A 17,655-nucleotide genomic window follows, 5' to 3' on the forward strand; every position below is an offset into this window, starting at 1 on the left:
TACAGCCACAATTAGATGAGCTGGTACCAGTCCTGCAATTACAGGGTCCACAGTCCAAATATGGTACCACGGATGCCAAAAGAGATGCTTCAGGATTTTGCTTTTTAAAGGGTGAAACATTAAGCTCCAACACACCCCAGGCCATTCTGAAATCTGTCCCCTCGTGGAAAGAGAAAGGTGGGGCCGGAGAGTATGAAAGACACTATAGCAGGACCCAGAGGGTGAGACACTGCTATCACCGAGTCTACACATAGCAGTATTAGCCTATTTGACCTGATGACCAATTTGGTCGAATTTTACGTGGGTGATTTGGCCTTCAGGGCAATTTGGTCGCATATATTGCAAAATACCAACCATGGTGAGCTGTGGTGTTGCCTGCTCCCCACGTTTGATATTTTGCAATTTTGTGGGTGCAGGGGTGTCCCTGCTTGCTTAAAATTGAAGGTGGGGGAAAAAATAATGTGCGTTTAAATTGGGCCTGAGCAAATAAATTGCAGTCAGTTTGCCATGATCAAAAGAAATTTGGTCAAACAAACCCAAACCTACATAGCCGGTGAGCGAGTGGCGACACGCAAATGTTGAAAACAAATGCAGTGTGCAAAAGCACTCAGAAAACACACGTGGATTATCTTTATTGCCATTGGTTAAGACTTGTAGGCTCGTTCATCGGTAATATGGGGCACTCAACTCCTCCTTTACTGGCTTTATGACAGATTTCAATAAAGGAATGCTGCGCATTAAACCAAGAATGCAGGGGTAGAAAGGTCAAGCTGCAAGATACTAACGTCAGCCACTAAAGTCACTCGCCAACTCAATTCTACACATACAGATAGCACACCATTTCTTACTTACCAAGAGTCAATTATAAATGGTTAGCAGAAAATGTAGCCGCACAGAACGCATGGTCTTTCTTAAAAAAACTTGTATTCACTCCATACAAGTGTATCCTGTTATCTCTTTATTTCAAAGCGACAGTCATGTCAGCAAAACTTAATGCACTGTAGAAGGTCAACAAAATATTTACAAGGCATAAATTAGTTTTCAAAAATTGATTAGCAGAGTTTGCTTATATAAGATGTTTTATATTAGCAAACAGATACATTTCATTAGCAATTGTATACTAATATTGTTAATGTCACTGGATGTTATTTGTATCCAAGACATGAAATGAGCAACAATACAGCAGTGTTGTTCACCGCTGAAATAATACATTTGTGATAAGAGCCAGGCCTTGCAAATTCTTTAAACTTCAGCTAGACCTGCAGGTGGGGTAACTTAGTTTACCTATTCAACCTAAGAGAAACACACACTCGACCCATGGCAACAGAGGACAACAAATGTATAAAGCGATTACTACAAACCCACGTTATGTTTGGCACGCAGCTGCCACCCAGAGTCCAGTCATGTACAGTGAAAGTTTTATTTGACATTTACTGCAAAGTAGATGTTAAATGAAAGTTTCAAACATATCTTGTAAATGCTACTTGCCCTTCATAAAATCTACTCGATTGAGGGGGTGAAATGACTTTGCGAGCCATAGATGAGTGTCTTTAAAATGTAAAAGGTTAGCTGCATGAATGGACACAAATAAATAGATATGATAAAAAAGGCTCTGAAAAAGGTTTGGCAAGCTGTCTCCTGCAGGTGGTAATATATAATGCAATCATAAAGCAAAGTGAGCTCTACAGGCTAACTACAGTGTTTGCTATCGCAGTAGATCTTTAGATCTACAGACTGGATGGATCTATTGATCACTACTTTGCATAAGCATTTAGCTCACTTTGTCTATTTATTATCTAAGAGGAAAGAAAGACACCAAGCAGAACTTGCCGGAAAATATTGTAGTTTGTGGTCATCTGTTACGCTCACCTGGTCTCTGCAGGGAAGTTGGGGCGCGGTTGGAGCCCTCCCTCGACCTGGCTCCCGTGATCGACTCTCTCCCCCAGCCACTGCATTATCGAGGACCCAGGATACTGGCACTGTTCCCGAGAGAGGATGAGAGGCAGTGAGAATGGCATGGTGGCGTTGCGATTCCCCTCAACCCTTTCGTGCCAGAAAGTAGTGAGCAAGAGCTTGCCCATGCAGGCTCAGCTGTTTTGATATAAGGATGAGCTCTCCGTCCTGCGTTAGGGGCGCTGTAGATGGACCTAGTTGCGTCACTGGTCGTTGGCGTGGAGGTCCAGACCGGCTGCGACCATCCCGTCTTGAAGGTAGGTCTTTATCACTATGATCATTGTTCGTATTGGTTGAGAGAATCTTCCCCAATGATTATTGTCCGTAACCTTATATTGTCCTTTCGCTCTCTCTCTTAGGTATGAAGATGAACCAGGAGCGGGGGATGATAAAAGTCTATTCCGGAGGACCCACTAGTGGTAAGTAGCCTCTCCCAGAAGCTTGCTGCTTAGCGTGTTAGTTAAAGTCTATGCAATATCAACCTTCTGTTTTCCTTTCCCTTTGCAGGTGCAGCCGGTCGGTGTTTGCTGATGAGCCGTTTTCGAACTCCTGCGGGCTGCCGGAGATGAAGATCTGCGTGGATGCTGCGTCGGAAGAAGGTCCTGTGTAGATGGGAGTTCAGGATAAGTAAGGATGCTGGGTGGCACCCGCGGAAGAGCCGAGGAGACAGGTAAGATGCGTGCCGCTGCTGCAGGTCGGAAGCGCATCGCAATGCTTCCAGGGATGATGTGGCTGACTCGGGTAAGATGCGTGCGTAGACTTCAGAGTTAGAAGTGGATAGCTGAAGTTCCGGCGATGGTGTGGCTGACCTCAAGGTAAGATGCGCGCGGTAGCTACAGAAGAGGAAGCGATAGCAGTGCTTCCAGCAATGGCGTGGCTGATTCCAGGTAAGAGGCTGGAGGGTTCCGGAGACTGAAGATACTTGTGCTGAAACAGGTAAGGGTTGTCTGAACAGCGGTAAGCATTACGCTGTTCTAGCAGACTAATGCGAAGCGCCAGCAAGCGGGTGGGGCCGGCTTGTATAGCCTGGCCCCAGCCACTCCCCTTAAGCACTCTTCCCCGTCTTCTGCACATGCCTTCCATGCATTGCTAGGGCCCCGCCCAGACCAAAAGCACGTGCCTCCAACATTCTGTGTGCAGAGCACACTTTATGATGAGCTTGGTACCATAGGCGCCAAAACTGGGTCCATTGGGACCATGCAGGATGTGAAGTAACTGGCCCATGACCAGTGGCCATGACATAATCTCACTTTCAGGGTACCTAGTATAAAGCAACAGGGTGATAATATAGAATGTCAAGAAGTATGGGTTAGATCATGGGTTGAGCACCAGTTGCAAGATGTATGCAGCCTGCAGGTCACAGAACTAGGTTTGCCATCAAAAGCATTTGATCATGTGATAATGTACATTTTCAGAAGGTCACTGGCCAACATGATGCATCTTCCCCAAAATGAAATGTAGTCGACTAAGAAATTGAGATACACTAACCTGAACTTTACTGTAAAGCATGGATCGATGCAAGGTTTTACAGTCTCAATACTGTAATTATGTATTATTTAACAACTTACATTTCAGGAATGGAATTGCATGACTGTCTTTTTAAAAAGATATAAAGTTGACACATACTTGTCTTTGCCAGCTAGGATATAAAAAGCTTAATAAAAAAAGTATCATCCCGATTACTTCTGGTTTGCAATTATTTGAAGAAAAAGATTCTTGCACTCCTGCACATGCATTTGGCACTTAAGAGTGGAGGAGAGGATTACTGCTGCACTTTCCCTCCATTAGCTTTTGAAGTGAACAGAGAAAAGAGGGTGAAGAGGGCACAGACGGCAAGAGAGGAATGCAGGGCGAACTGTGCTTTCATTGAAGAGGGAACTTAAATAGCTAACTTTGCTACACACTGTTCATTTGATTAGCAAAACTACAGAATTGCATAGCAAATTGCTATGCGACATTGCTTATTTTATGCCTTGATGTATTTTTAAAATAAAACCATACTGGCCAATCGCAAAAGAGTTAAGATGGTAATAAACATGTGTTCAATGAGTGCTGGTAATTAGGTAGACGCAAGCACACAGTGCCAATACCTACTTCCTGGGTTATCCTATTACCAGTAATAGATTGAAGAGGGGAAAATCCGAATATGCCTTCAGTCCCGGAAGTTCCCCCAACTGGAAGAAGCACCAACGACAATATGGCCGCCGATCCTATGCGCTCGTACCAATCCCCACTGCGCCCACCTTGGACAACTATCATGAAAGGTACCCTACCAGCCGACCATACCATCCAGCAGTAATATGAACTCTGCCTAGAGCGGACCAAGAGACACAAGACAGAGCTGGAAACAACCGCATGGACAGACTGGACTAAAAGCATCAAGAGGCCATGCCTCAAGTCGTTAGAGACATCACAACGACATAGCTACGTTAGACAGGAAGCACATATGCAATCCGCACGTTCGGGACACACACACCCGATTTACGCGAAGAACACGCGAAGAACACACAAGTACAGCTCTATGAGGTAGAGGATGGTGACGTATACATACTGTCTGCACGTTTATTATTTTGCCATTCGGTTCGCTACAGCAACGCAGAAACGCAACAAGCAAGAAGAGTGTGTGTACCTGATTGCAGATGCTTACATGCAACTAACCCTATAGAAGAACAGGAGCACTTGCGGGACGTAATCGACCATGATACAGAGTAACCTATGGACACTATGGAAAAAACATAATAGAAGTCAGGACAGGCCTTAGGAAAAGTACAATTTGCCATGATCATCTCGTAGAAATCTCAAGACACAAGATGCTGTGCAAGCAGAACAGCTATGGACAGGGCTAAGGCAGCCAAGGCCACAATGATTACGAACAGCATTCCACAGACTGAGCCAAGTTGACACTGGCTGCAGCAAAGAATATTCCCTGCAAAATACAAGCCAATTCGAAGCCATTGAGCCTGCAAGAGTGGTGTCCAACCACGTGACTCGGCCAAGCTGATATTCGGCCAAGACTTGGAGGCTGGGAAAGAGCAGCCGTCGCACGGCTAGACATCGGTTCGCAAAATACTCGCTACTCTCCACTTACCTTGCACGAAGGGAATGGAATGCTCTCATGGCGTTAGGTGTCTACACACTATCGTATAACACAGACACATAGTTGCACCTCGCCGACACAAAATATACAAGTAACGAAAAGAGGTGTCTCGCGGGCTGGGAACAGTCTGGGGGGGGGGGACACTGGAGTCTGGGGGGCAGATGGTGCGAGCTATCGAGTAAAATCACAGCACTCCCCTAATGTAACACTTTTGGAGTAGCAAATTATGGGGATGATCCAAGTACACCACCTGACACAGCAGCATCCACCATCGTTCCTATAGGTTCCTATACTGGAACTACCACTCAGTGACCAATCCCGAGTACTGTTAGGTTTAAGGAGAGAGTCTGCTGAACGACGAGGACTATGACATTACAGGTCTACAAAACTGGCATGAAAGCCAGAATGCGGCGAGATGGGCCTGGACTTCCCTCAGTGCATATGACCGCTGTGTTTTTTCTCTAATAAAACCGCAGTAAACTCTTTGCTTCTTGCGTGGATCTCGGCTTCTTTGGGACAAGGGAAGGAGTTAGGGCCTTCCGTGAGCTGAGAGCCCACGGACCCTTAGCAGGGCCTTGCCTGCCCAGAAATTCCCCTAACAACATTAACAGTTTCCCAAGTGTAATTAATATCCTGTAGCTATGTAAATCACAGGACTCCATGTACTACTGTCACTATTCCTCTGTACATTTTTTTTATTCATAAGGACGGTTAGAAACAAACTGTCACTATCAAGCCCTGCGGAACCCCACTATACTGCACTTCTCGCTGCCATTAACATTTTGAAAAGCAGTCTACAGGGCTTGCAATGACACAGAAAAGACTTCTTTAGGTAGATTGAAGGAGTGGAAGAAAGAGCCTGGCTGAAGGATTTGTGTGCATCCACAAATACTCGAGCCGATCCTGCAAAGGTAAATCAGGTGCTTCTGCAGCACACCCCTGCCGTAGACTGCACTGGACGTGCAGTTCACCATTTTTGTTTTGGAAGCTTGGTGGTGTAAGCCACCATATCACTAAAACATTGGTATGGTATTGTACAAACGGGACTTCGGGTGCAGTTGCTTGGCAAGGCAACGTGCCGCCGCTTGGCGATGAAATCGCTGAGACAACAGCCGGGCCTTGCTTTTTTCCCCCCCCATTTGGTAGACCTTGTGTTTTATCCACGTTCGTCATTGAAAAATACTATAGCTGTGAACCGGGTAGTGTTTCGCCAACAAAGTTGGCATAATACTATAGTGAGTGTTAATTCATCCTTTAAGGAAAAGTGTGTATAACATAGAAGACTTTTTTTTGTGGGGGGTAAAGTTATTCTTTCATCCCGCGTAGACAGATAATTAACTTGAGTTGGTTAAAAAGAACATCCAAACCAAGAAGACAACTTGGAAATAATTAAACCTAACGTTAAGTCGTCTGTTTCTCACAAAATCGGTGATGATGCAAGCAGTTCTTACCAAAATATTGCCATCTCAAGAGGAAAGCTAAACCCAACGCCACCAACAAGGCAGACTTCAAGGCCATCTCCAAGGAGTACAAATCTGCTATAATTAAGGCCAAAGCGGCCTCATTTAAGGTCAGGATAGCGAATGCAAAGTCAAGGACTAAAGACATCTTTGCCATCTTTAGAGAACTGGAAAACCCTGCCCGCTGCTGCCCACTCTCTCTAAAGATGCAAGCTGGTGTAACAACATCCAAACTGCCATGTTGGATAAACTTAACACCCTGCAGGCTAAAATTATGACCCACCGAAAGGCTCTCACCCACCAGTTAAATAACCTTCACTGTAACACGTCTACTGGTATAGCTACCACTGAGAACGAATACCCTCCCTTTGAATTCAAGGACATGAGTGAATTTGAAGTCATCGCCCTTCTTAAAGTAATTAAACTATCTAACTGCAAGGGGGCGCTTGCCCTGCCCAACTCATCAAGGACTGCATCCCTACCCTTGCCCCCTTCCTCACTGCCTTTATCAATGCCTCCTTCCAGTCTGGCCATGTCCCGTCCAGCCGTAAGGAAGCTTGGGTATGCCCTCTCCTTAAAAAACCTTCACTTGACCACTCTGTCCCAGGGAACTACAGACCAATCACTACTGTTCCCTTTTTGCTACAAATTTTGGGCAAAGCAGCTTACCTGCAAGTCCAAAAATTTCTCAAAGACTACTGTCTCCTTGGTTTGCGGCAGTCTGGTTTCTGTCCACGCCATGGCACTGAAACGCTTGAAAAATCAAATTGATGACCACCGAGACACAGACAAACCTGCGCTCCTATTGCTCCTTGATTTATCTGCGGCCTTTGACTTGGTGGACCACAAGACACTATGCCACCATCTCACCATCGCGGCTAACTTCTCCCCCTAAGCTCGTGCTTGGATTTGCCTCTTTTCTACAAGACAGGGCTATAAAAGTTTTTTCTGACTCTGCCACCCCCAGTCTCCTCAAGTGCGGAGTCCCACAGGGCTCCTGCATTGCCACCACTTTATATAAACTATTCACGAGGCCGCTGTTCACCCTGCTGGACGCCCTGGGCATCTCATACACCAATTACGCAGATGACACTCAGGTGCTTATCCCCCCTATATGGGGATTACCAGACCGATCTGAACACCCTCAACTCCATTTACACCGCTATTCAATCCTGGATGGCAGAGAATTGGCTCTTCCTAAACACAGAGAAAACTGAACTACTCCTAATTGGATCCCCCGTCACCCTTTGCAAATTGGGCAAACAGTACAGCTCCTTCACGATTGATAACACCCACATCAAGGTGTCTCAAACCGTCAAGACCTTGGCCATATTTCTTGACTCTAATCTCAACATGGATAGACAGGTTAACGCTGTTGCATCTTCTACTACTCTAAAATGCTCAATGGAGCCAGGCCTTTCCTCCCCCAACTGAATTGCCTTACCATTGCTAGGGCAATAATAGGGTCACGCTTGGATTATTGCAATGCCCTCCTTGCAGGGACATTGGGCAAGAATATTGCCTAATTGCAACTGGTACAAAATAATGCCCTTAGGGCAGCCACTGGGATTTCCAAGAGGGACCACATTTCACAGGTGCGCAAGCAAGCTCATTGGCTCCCAGTCTAAGAAATAATTGTTTTTTTAAAACTCTTGCCCTCACGCATAAATGCATGCATGCATGCATGCATGCATGCCCTGGTACCCCCCTACCTGGTCCAAAGAATAACTAAGTCCACCTCAACCAGGCCCACCAGGACTGCCTACACTAATTTGATCACCCTGCCTAAAACCCAGAGAGTGCGTGCAGGAGGGACGAGTTTCCCCTTCCTTGCTGCATCACACTGGAATGCCTTACCACCCCACATCAAGCTCATTAACTCACACCTTGCCTTTCGAAAAGCAGTTAAAACCTTGCTATTTGTCCGACTCCTAATGCAACCTATTGTCTAGTCAGACGCCTAGCTGTTAACACAGGGGACCATCTTCTTCTGTTTTGTGCCTGCGATAACTATTTAATTCTGTAATATGTATTTCCCCTGTAACTAAGAAATGTGGGTGGCTTTTTGTAACCTTTAATGAAGCCCTTGTTGCTTGCTTGTGACAGCACCTCGATGCCCCTTGGCTGTAGTGCGCTATACAAATCCAAATAAATAAAAAAAATAATACTTGAAAACATTGATAACTGCAGTATGTTCTCACTTTGCCAGCAAGTTGACATAACATTGCGAACTACATACTGCAACATCCCTAATCCTGTATTGCCCCTCTTTCGTTTCTCTTCAGTTTGTCTATCAAGTTGTAGACTTGGGAAGTTCATTTTATGTCATGCTCAGTGCTCTGTAGAATTTTGCAATTTGATAATAAGAACCGTAAAAACATTTTTTAAATAAAATACACAATTAAAACTATAACGTTGTGTGCTTTCTTAGCTCAGACCCAGAAATGGACTAAATCTCAGAAAAAAATAAAACCTGCAATAATTTTCTTTTTTTAAAAAAAAAAAAAAAAAAAAAAAAAAAAGGGGCGTTGGGCTCAAATGTCCTTATAGGTATGCTGTAGCAATAATGCGCCCGACAACATTAATCACATGGAAACATCAAAACTCTATCCGGTCGTGAAATAAGCACATTGCACAGGGCAGCATGCAGCAAGTCCCCCTTCGCCTGTGCCTACGACTAGCCCTCCTGCACAGCATCGAGTTTTACCTTTTTCTTTTTTTTTTTTTAATTGAAACATTTACTCAGTTTAAAAATAAAGAAAAACTGAGTTTTATCAAAAGTAAAACGAAATTGTCCTCTCACTTTCCTTCCCTTTCCAAGGAAAAGGAAAAGAAAAAGTCTTCACGCAACGCTACCTCACTCTCCATGTGCGTTGCGACTTTAAGTGGATGACAGAGAAAGAAAGAAAGTCTATCCTTTATTGTGATTGCGATGAGGTGTTATGAGTATTTATTTCTTTCATCGCTAGCTCTATTTGCTTCGCCATTGCCACTGCCCAATTCGTTTTCTCTCCTGAGATTAGTCTATCCCACCACTCGTCGGGCTCCAAGATCCAGGCGTTGTCTAGCAGAGGGCGAAGGTAAGCTATTCTGTTTTCTCTGGTCATTAGACAGTTAATCACAAGGTGCTTGACAGATTCAATCGTATCCAGGTTTTTGCAGAGACGGCAGGACTTTGTAGTCTTAGGGTCACGAATGGCCATGATCTCCCGCGTAGGGAGTAAGTTCAATCTTGCTTTCAATAGAAGGTTTCTCAGTTTTTTATCCGGGAATTTTTGACAGTATTTCAACAGCATTTTTAATTTGTTGAAGGTCGGAGGTAGGGTGGCTAAAAGTTTGTTTTTAGTTGCCTTTTCCACTGTGGTGATCCAATCCCACTCTTCCATTTTGCGTTTGACACGATCCGGATTTTCCTTCAGGTCTTGTTCGGAGCAGGCTATTTGGGCTAGGTCATTTTCTCTTTTCTCTGCCCAGTTGGATAAGGCAGAGCATTTCCCTTTTCTTTCCTCAGAATTTCATATAATCGCAGGGAGTCAGACATGATAATTTTTCTAAATAGCCTCATTGCGCTTTGATCCACCATGGATGTCAGTGAAACTAGGCCCAATTCACGCCTAATTGCCGGCATGGAGGTCGATTTGGGTAAACCCAGAACTGTTTTCCATACATACCCCTCCAGTTTGGGCCATAGCTTATGTGGTAAACACAGCGATGACTCGGCACCATATAGTATTGATGGGACCACCTTTGTTTTATAGAAGGTTATGGCTGGGATGAGTGAGAATTTGCCGTATTTTCTGTCCACTGCTCTTATTTGGGCGGTCAGCCGCTTTGTTTTCTCCCATAGTTGAAGTTGCCAGGCCCTGTCCACTCCAGAGCAGTCCATCAATACCCCTAGGTATTTGATGGTTTTTACGGTTTCGATTTCAGTGTTCTGCAGAAACCATGTCTGCTGTTTTGTTCTTTTTTTGCTTTTTTCGAAGACCAAGATCTTGGTTTTTGACTCATTGATCTCCAGGTTATTTTCTCTCATATACTTTGCCAGATTAGTCAGTTTGCGCTGAAGACCAACTGGAGTTTGGTCGATTAGTATGACATCATCGGCATACAACAGGCGAGGGATCTCCGTATTTCCTATTTTTGGGGGAAATGTTCTAATTTTGCTTTCTGACTGGCCATAATCTCCCAAAAATGCATTGAACAGGGCGGGGGCCAGTGGACAGCCCTGTTTGACGCCTCTATAGACTTCAATCTCTTCAGATAATGTACCCTGTTGATTCAGTTTGACCTTGATTTTTGTCTTCTCGTGGAGGGCTTTTATTGGCTCCAACACCTCTTCCGGACATTTCCAGTGGTGTAGTTTTGACCATAACTTGTTACGATCAATCTTATCGAAGGCCTTCGATAGATCCACGAAAGCCAAAAAAATCCTGGGCGCCCCATCCTTGACCTTGGCTTTCAGGATGTTGAGGATTAGGATGTTTATTGATGTGCTCCCGTTTTTTTGGAAACCTGTTTGTAGGAAGTCCCTCGACGGGCTGTTTTGTTCCCATGATTTAAAGTGGGTCAATAGCAGCGTCGCAAAGATCTTGCCTATAATGTCCAAAAGAGCGATGGGTCTATAGCTTACTGGCTCATTTCGGGCTCCCTTTTTATAAATAGGGACGATGATCGCAGTTCGCCATGTTTCGGGGATCATCTTTTTTCTGCCACACTCCTGAAAGATTTTACTAATCAATTCTGACCATTTTTCCGGGTACCGCTTAAGGTCCATATTAGTAAGGCCATCCGGACCAGGGGCTCTTGATGTTTTTAGTTTGGTAATTGATGCTTCTATTTCACTGGGGTTGGATACATCGATCCAGGATGAATTCGACCGATTTATCTCCGTGTACACTTCGCCGTCTGGTCTCTTGAATTCTCTGGTCAGATAAGCAATCCAGCTGGATTCGGCCACCGCGTTTGTCTGCGCTGAGCCTGGAGTGTTTGTCATTTCTTTTATAAGGCCCCAAAATTTACTGGATTTTTTTGTCTGTAATTTGGACATCATAAGCTCCGCATCTAATTGAAGTTGGGAAGCTCTCTGCTGTTTTAGCCAGTTTTTGTACCCTTTTGTTTCTTGCTTCCATTTCTCCCAATCGGCGGAGGCATTTGTTTTTTTCGCTATTCTTTTTCGTTTGCGCACCTCTTTTCTTTTGTCAACCAGTGCTTTGTTAAATGCATATCTTCCGGTCCCGAGTATCTTAGTGGACTTTTTAGCCTGGGTCTCGTAGGCCAATAACAAGGGTAAATAGTTTGGTCGTTCATCGCGGTTTGATTCCTGCAATTTATCAACCCTTTCGACCCAACCTTGCTTGATTTTAGCGATGTCCCCTTCGCTTATCTTAAGCCTTGTTCTTTGGGAGTTTAAGTCGAGCGTTGTTCCATATGTTTCTTTAGACGGTTTACTGCCTTGCCAAACACAAGTAAGCAGGTTATGATCACTGTGTTCTGTTTTTAATACTTTAAAGCTTGTGATACCTGCTGTAAGGCCGTCAGAGATAAAGATGTAATCAAGTGTCGCGTTTGCAGAGTTTCGTTCCCATGTTGGGAGATTTACTTGTAAGGGAAGAGATTGGCAACGTTTTGGATATTTCTTGCTTTAATAACTTGGTTCAGGGCTTTCCCTCGTTCGTAAGCTGCTTCTCTTGATCTGTTCCCTTTTTCATTACCCAAACCAGTGGGCCTTAGGACACTGCATTTTGCGTTAAAGTCACCGCATATTATGATGTCGATCGAGTCAAAGTTCTCATACAATTTATCGATGGTACCCCTCATGTTGTCACAGAATGTTTTGATAGACATCCGTTGAGGGTTCCAGTAACAATTTATAATTGCTACATTTTTTGTAGAGCTGATTTCATTTTTGTCGCTTATCTGTTTCCACGAGGTCAACACCACCAATACTTCGTATGCCTCCTTCCATTTAATTGGAGCCGATAACCCTTGGCCCGTTTTAATCGCCACCAAAAGGCCAGACGATGGTCTGCCTAGTAAGCCTTTCACTGCCGGTGAAATTTCAACTGTGTAGCCGTCCAATGCAGGTTTATCCATCAGCCATGTCTCTTGGAGACATATCATATCGTAAAACCCCAGGTTTACTTCACCGACCTTTGTCAAGTGGGCATACCCTCTTGTATTCCACGAGCACAGAGTGAAGGTCTCTATTTCAGGCCGTTCCTCATCGTAGCAGAGTGTAAAATCGCCAACGTTGAACGGCCCCGGTCGTTGCTATTTTTTGTTGTTTTTATTCCATTTTTGAGTGAACCATTTCCAGGGGCCCGATTCCTGGTTTACAGATTTTACACCATTTCTGGGGTCTGGAGAACTGTTTATATCGTCTCTCCTCCTTGCTTCGATGCCGACCTCACTCTGTTGCTCTGGTTTTCTTCCTCGAGGCGGACTACTTTCAGAACGACTATAAACCCTATCCCGCTGATCACTTCTGTAACGTCGCCAGATTTCGTCACGAGTGTCGTGATATCTCTTTCGTGTGGTTTTCTTTATCTCCTTGTCCCAGTGGTGGTCACGGAAGGGCCCTCTTAGTCCATCCTTCTCTACTGCCTCTTGTCTGCGGTTTTGGCGATACAGGTCTTCCATCCTTGATTTATAGTGCACTGATCTAATGGCGATATCATCCTTTTTCTTACTCGCCAATATTTGCTCCGTTGGCTTTGTGATCTCAGTCAGGGTAAAACCCAATGACTTTAATTCTTCGTATGCCAGTTGGTCAATCCGCTCAGTTTCTCCTGCTTTAATGTGAACATAGGCTTTGGCCCTTTTCTCTCTGTGGTATGGTTCTACTAACACCACATCTGATGGTCTGATTTTGTATAAAGATTTCGTTTTGTTCATAATCTTCATGATTGTAGGTCTGTTCAAAATCAGGTGGCCGCTCTCTATCTCTCTTTGCTCAAGCTTGAACACTCTTAGTGCGTCTTTATTCATTTTTTGATCTCCTCTTTCTCCCCTTTGGGCTCTTAATTTCACTGGGCTGTTTTTTTCATTGAGTCCTTTAGGCTTGGTACTTGCCTTTTCTGAAGCTGTCTTAAGTCTCTCTTTAGGGACGACGACTCCTCGGTTTTGTTGCGGTGTCGCCGTGGCCTCTATTTCCATTTTCCATTTCGACCCCTCTATTGTCCCCTTTTTCGTCCTTTTGATGTAAATGTAGTCCGACAATTTGCCCTATCTGCTCTATGTCTCTGCTTTTCTCTGTTTGCTCGTTTTCTTCATAGATCGACATATTCATTAGGTCAGACTGTAGCATAAATTCTTCTGCCGTTTGCGGTGATTTGGGAGAGGTTACCTTTTTTATGCAACTTTGTTGACTGTTTAAATTTACTTTTTCTTGCAGGTGTGCCTTCGTTATTTTGCTGTTTATTAGGACTCGGGACTGGTTTTCGTCTTTAGGTGGACTTCTTAAATCGACTGTCTGGTGTTGGATTTCGTCAAGCCTTTTGGATGTGGATTTGTTAATGAAAACTGGCTCTTTCCATGCCAACAGCGTTTGAGTGGTATTTCCTATCAGTTTCGGCTGGGGCTGTGATAACTGAATTTGTGGTTTTTGGCTGTTTATTTGAGCCCTCTGCTCGTTGTTTATTTGTTCCATAATTTCTATCTTTTTCTCGAGTTAACTGATTTTGCTTTCCCAATTGCGATAAGGAGAGGTAGCACGATTTTCTATGGCTGTAATATAGCTTTCAACGTGAGACATTTTATTCATCATGTTGGATAAAATTGCGGTGTTGTCTTTCACCTCTTCTTTGATCGCCTCATATAATTTGCAAAATGGGGCCAGCACAATAGTCATAGCCGACATGATAGCGATCATGTCTGGTTTTTTACTCGGCGACTCTTTTTGCATTGCTGCCGCTATGTCACTTAAACGTCTCTTTTTTGGAGATGCCAGGATTTGTTCTTTTCTTCGTGTAGTTGCCTGGAGGTCATTATATGAGGAGTCTCGTCGAGGGCTATGGCCGTTTTCATTTAGCATGGTTTGATTACTTCGCCCCTTATTCGCTAAAACCTGGTCCCCAAGGGGTTTTGGGCAAGTCCCTTACCTCTGGGACTGGTTTGTTTTGAGAGACCAGCGACAGATGTGGTCTTGTCCAAGCCGCCCGCTGCTCCCCATCAACTGCTTTGTTTTTCTCTGAGTTTGTGTCGCTAATGATCTGCCCTTCTACTTCCTTAACCACCTCTGATCCCTTGCTCGGGTTTTCTGCTTGGCTTTTCGTCTCTTGAATTACTTTCTTTGGGTAGGAAGTAGGTTGGCTAATTAAAGAGGCCGTCAGTTTTTCCCTCGCGCCTTGATTCGTATTCTCAGCTGTTATATTGTTTCTTAATAGCTCTTCCGTGTCTTTTAGACATTGTACTTTTGCATTTTCGTTTTGCTGCTCCTGTCTCTGGATGTCATTTGCGTCGAAAACAGATTTTCTCGCTTTAAGAGCTTGTGGGAAATCCCCTACTGCTTCCAACATGTCTGCGTCCGATACTTCGTTTTCTGTTAAGATTTTTCTTTTTTGGTGTTGAGTGAAAAAGGCCTTCAAGAAGTTTTGATTTGGGGGGATGGAGGGCCCCTTTAGTTGCGCGTCTCTTCTAGTTCGTACTTTTTTGCTCGTTTGTTCTGGCGTTTCTGATACGAACTTTGATCTTTTGTGACCAGTTTTTTTGCTTTCTTGGAGTACCCTCTTTCTTCCTATTTTTAAGAAGGTGTGGTCGGTTGAGCTTTTAATTTCCCCTTTTTCCAAGATTTCTGAATTTGATGCAACCTTTGATTTCTTTATCAGGTCAGCCGATTCTGTAGTTTCGGTATCTGAGTCCACTTCGATCGCTGCCTCGTCGTGTCTTATCCGTTCTTCTGTATCTGTAGTTAAGTCCGTATCTAGGTCTGAGTCCGTTTCGCTGCTGTTTGTCTCCGAGCAGCGCTTTCGTTCGTTTGATCGTCTTTTGGGATGTTTAGTCGCTTTTTTTGTTTGTTTTAAAGTGGGTGACGCAGCACTAGGATTTCCGTGGATCAATGCCGTTACCTGAGTGACCTTATCGCAGCCATCTAGGCCTTCCTTTTGTGGTACGTTAAGCGGGGGTTGTTGGGGATTTTGGGTTTCCCCCTTCGCTCCTTCACCACTCTCAGAATTTGTATCAGCGTACTGTGTACTCATTTTTGCATGTGGGGCGCTGTCACGCCCTCTCACGCAACCCATCTCTCACTTCCCCCCTCACACCTGTCTCCTTCATCAGGCGCTTCTCGCCGTCGTATTTCCCATTCACACCAGCGGGGGAAACACGGCAGGCAGAATACCATGTTGGGCGGACCTGCCTCTTTTCGCCCTTTTCCGCGTTGGCGGTTGCCATGGCGCCTCCAGCACAGCCGGCAACGACCCATTGCAATAAACACGAGGCTTCTCGCTTTTACTTATGCAATACAGACATTGCAGCATGAAATCACTCTTGATTACAATTAGCAGAATGAAGTAAACTCCCTGTATGATGCAAAAGCACAATTAAAGCATTGAAGCATTGTATCAATAGCCTGCCACTGCAAAAAGCATGTTAGCTATATGGAGTCTCAAGTCTGTGTGCACATGTCAACAAGTTGCCCACAGAAGTCTCTGGCTGCTCCCCTCATTAAGACAACAAATTCTGTGTTCCAAAACCCAATACGCACACCAACTAAGCCACCCACACAGAGTAACTGAACACCCCTCCCAAAGAGACAAACAAAAGAACACTACACATCTACAACCAACTTATTTGATTAAATGGTTTCCATAACGGCTCCCATACCGACATTATGACCGATCCCAGCTTTAGGCATTTTTCATGCACCTTCCTGAGCACCCAGGGTCTTCATCCTTGTTCTTAAAAACTTCATTTGACATAGCATCACAGCTCCTCGTGTCTGGTTTTATTTGCAAAACTCAAGTTTTCCCATGCCATGCACGAAAATGTTTTTTTCTTGCAATTCTGGGAATTGTAGTTTTATCTTTACCATTTTCAATTAAGGATTACAGAACGAGAATTAAAAAAAAAAGGCAGGACTGGGTGGCTTCCTCTGGCACCGTTCGAGGAACCTTGAGAGCCCTATAGTCGTGCCTCAGAGCCAAGCCCTCAACTGCATCACTCCATTAAACCTTCTTCGTCCTCCAATTGATTAATCTCAACCGATGTCCACATGACATAAGCCTTCCTATTCGTAGATGTCAGTGCCGACATCTTAAACTAAATCCTTTCAATTTCCATCCCGTTCCCCTTACAGTCCCCAATTCACTGGTTTCCACATCCATAAGTATTAGCTCTCGAAAACGAAAGTTTGTGTTTTATATGTCTTTTAATTTTATTTGCAGGTACTGTACCTCACGGGTTAATCCAAGCCCATACCCCAACCAACTACAAGACGTTCTTACCCGAAGGGTCACGTCGCACAGCTTGCCCTGTCGCCGGATCTCTTCCATTACCCCATAGCCACGGTTCGGCAGCTCCTCCACCGTAAAGTGCACCAGCTCCTCCAGGGCTTCCTCCATGCTCCGGGGTGGGGAGAACCGCGAGCTCACGGCGAACGAAACCAAAAAGCAGCGAGGGCACAAATGTAATGATAAAAGCAGAGCGTGCTGACAGCGCCAGCAGAGAAAAACCGGCGAGGGAAGGAAACGCCCTCGCAGCCTTTCTGGCCCTCCGAGGGCTCCGTATTGCTTCCAGGCTGACCAAAGACAGTTGCCAAAACAACAAAAGAAGGACTGCCGTGGCGCTATAGAACACACAGCATCCTGCCCAAGATGGCTGTTTACTTTCCCGTGCATACATTATAGAAACAAAAGCTACCTCTAATAGAACTTCTTTTCAAGAGTTTGCAAGACAGGTTGTCCATGGTAGTTGTTACCCATGGAGACAGTAACTTTATTTTCCTTCTCAGCAGCATACAAGTAGGAACTGGCGTCCTTTGTACTTAAGGAAACCCCACTCTCCCATTTGCTCCCTCAGGGTGCCTTAGAGGCACAGAGGCTCATAACATCACCACCCTCATACTCCCCACAAATGTTCTGAGGTCAGTTTAGCATTCCTCCACTAGGTGCATGGATTTACGATTATCCACCCAGTAAACATACATGC

At 44.7% G+C, this 17,655-nt stretch overlaps 1 protein-coding gene across 3 annotated transcripts in view; it reads right to left on the minus strand.

The window, feature by feature from the left end:
• Positions 1 to 17,244, minus strand: part of KLHL18 (kelch like family member 18) — a 590,797-nt gene extending 573,553 nt beyond the window's left edge. For all 3 annotated transcript variants that reach the window (XM_069645788.1, XM_069645787.1, XM_069645786.1), the window contains exon 1: positions 16,953 to 17,244. In XM_069645788.1, coding sequence (XP_069501889.1) covers positions 16,953 to 17,069 — 117 coding nt within the window. In that variant the 5' untranslated portion in view covers positions 17,070 to 17,244. The remainder of the gene's footprint in view (positions 1 to 16,952) is intronic.
• Positions 17,245 to 17,655: the final 411 nt, after the last annotated feature.

This window comes from Ambystoma mexicanum, chromosome 2p, assembly GCF_040938575.1.
Source record: "Ambystoma mexicanum isolate Mex_15411 chromosome 2p, UKY_AmexF1_1, whole genome shotgun sequence".
NCBI classification, from domain to species: domain Eukaryota; kingdom Metazoa; phylum Chordata; class Amphibia; order Caudata; family Ambystomatidae; genus Ambystoma; species Ambystoma mexicanum.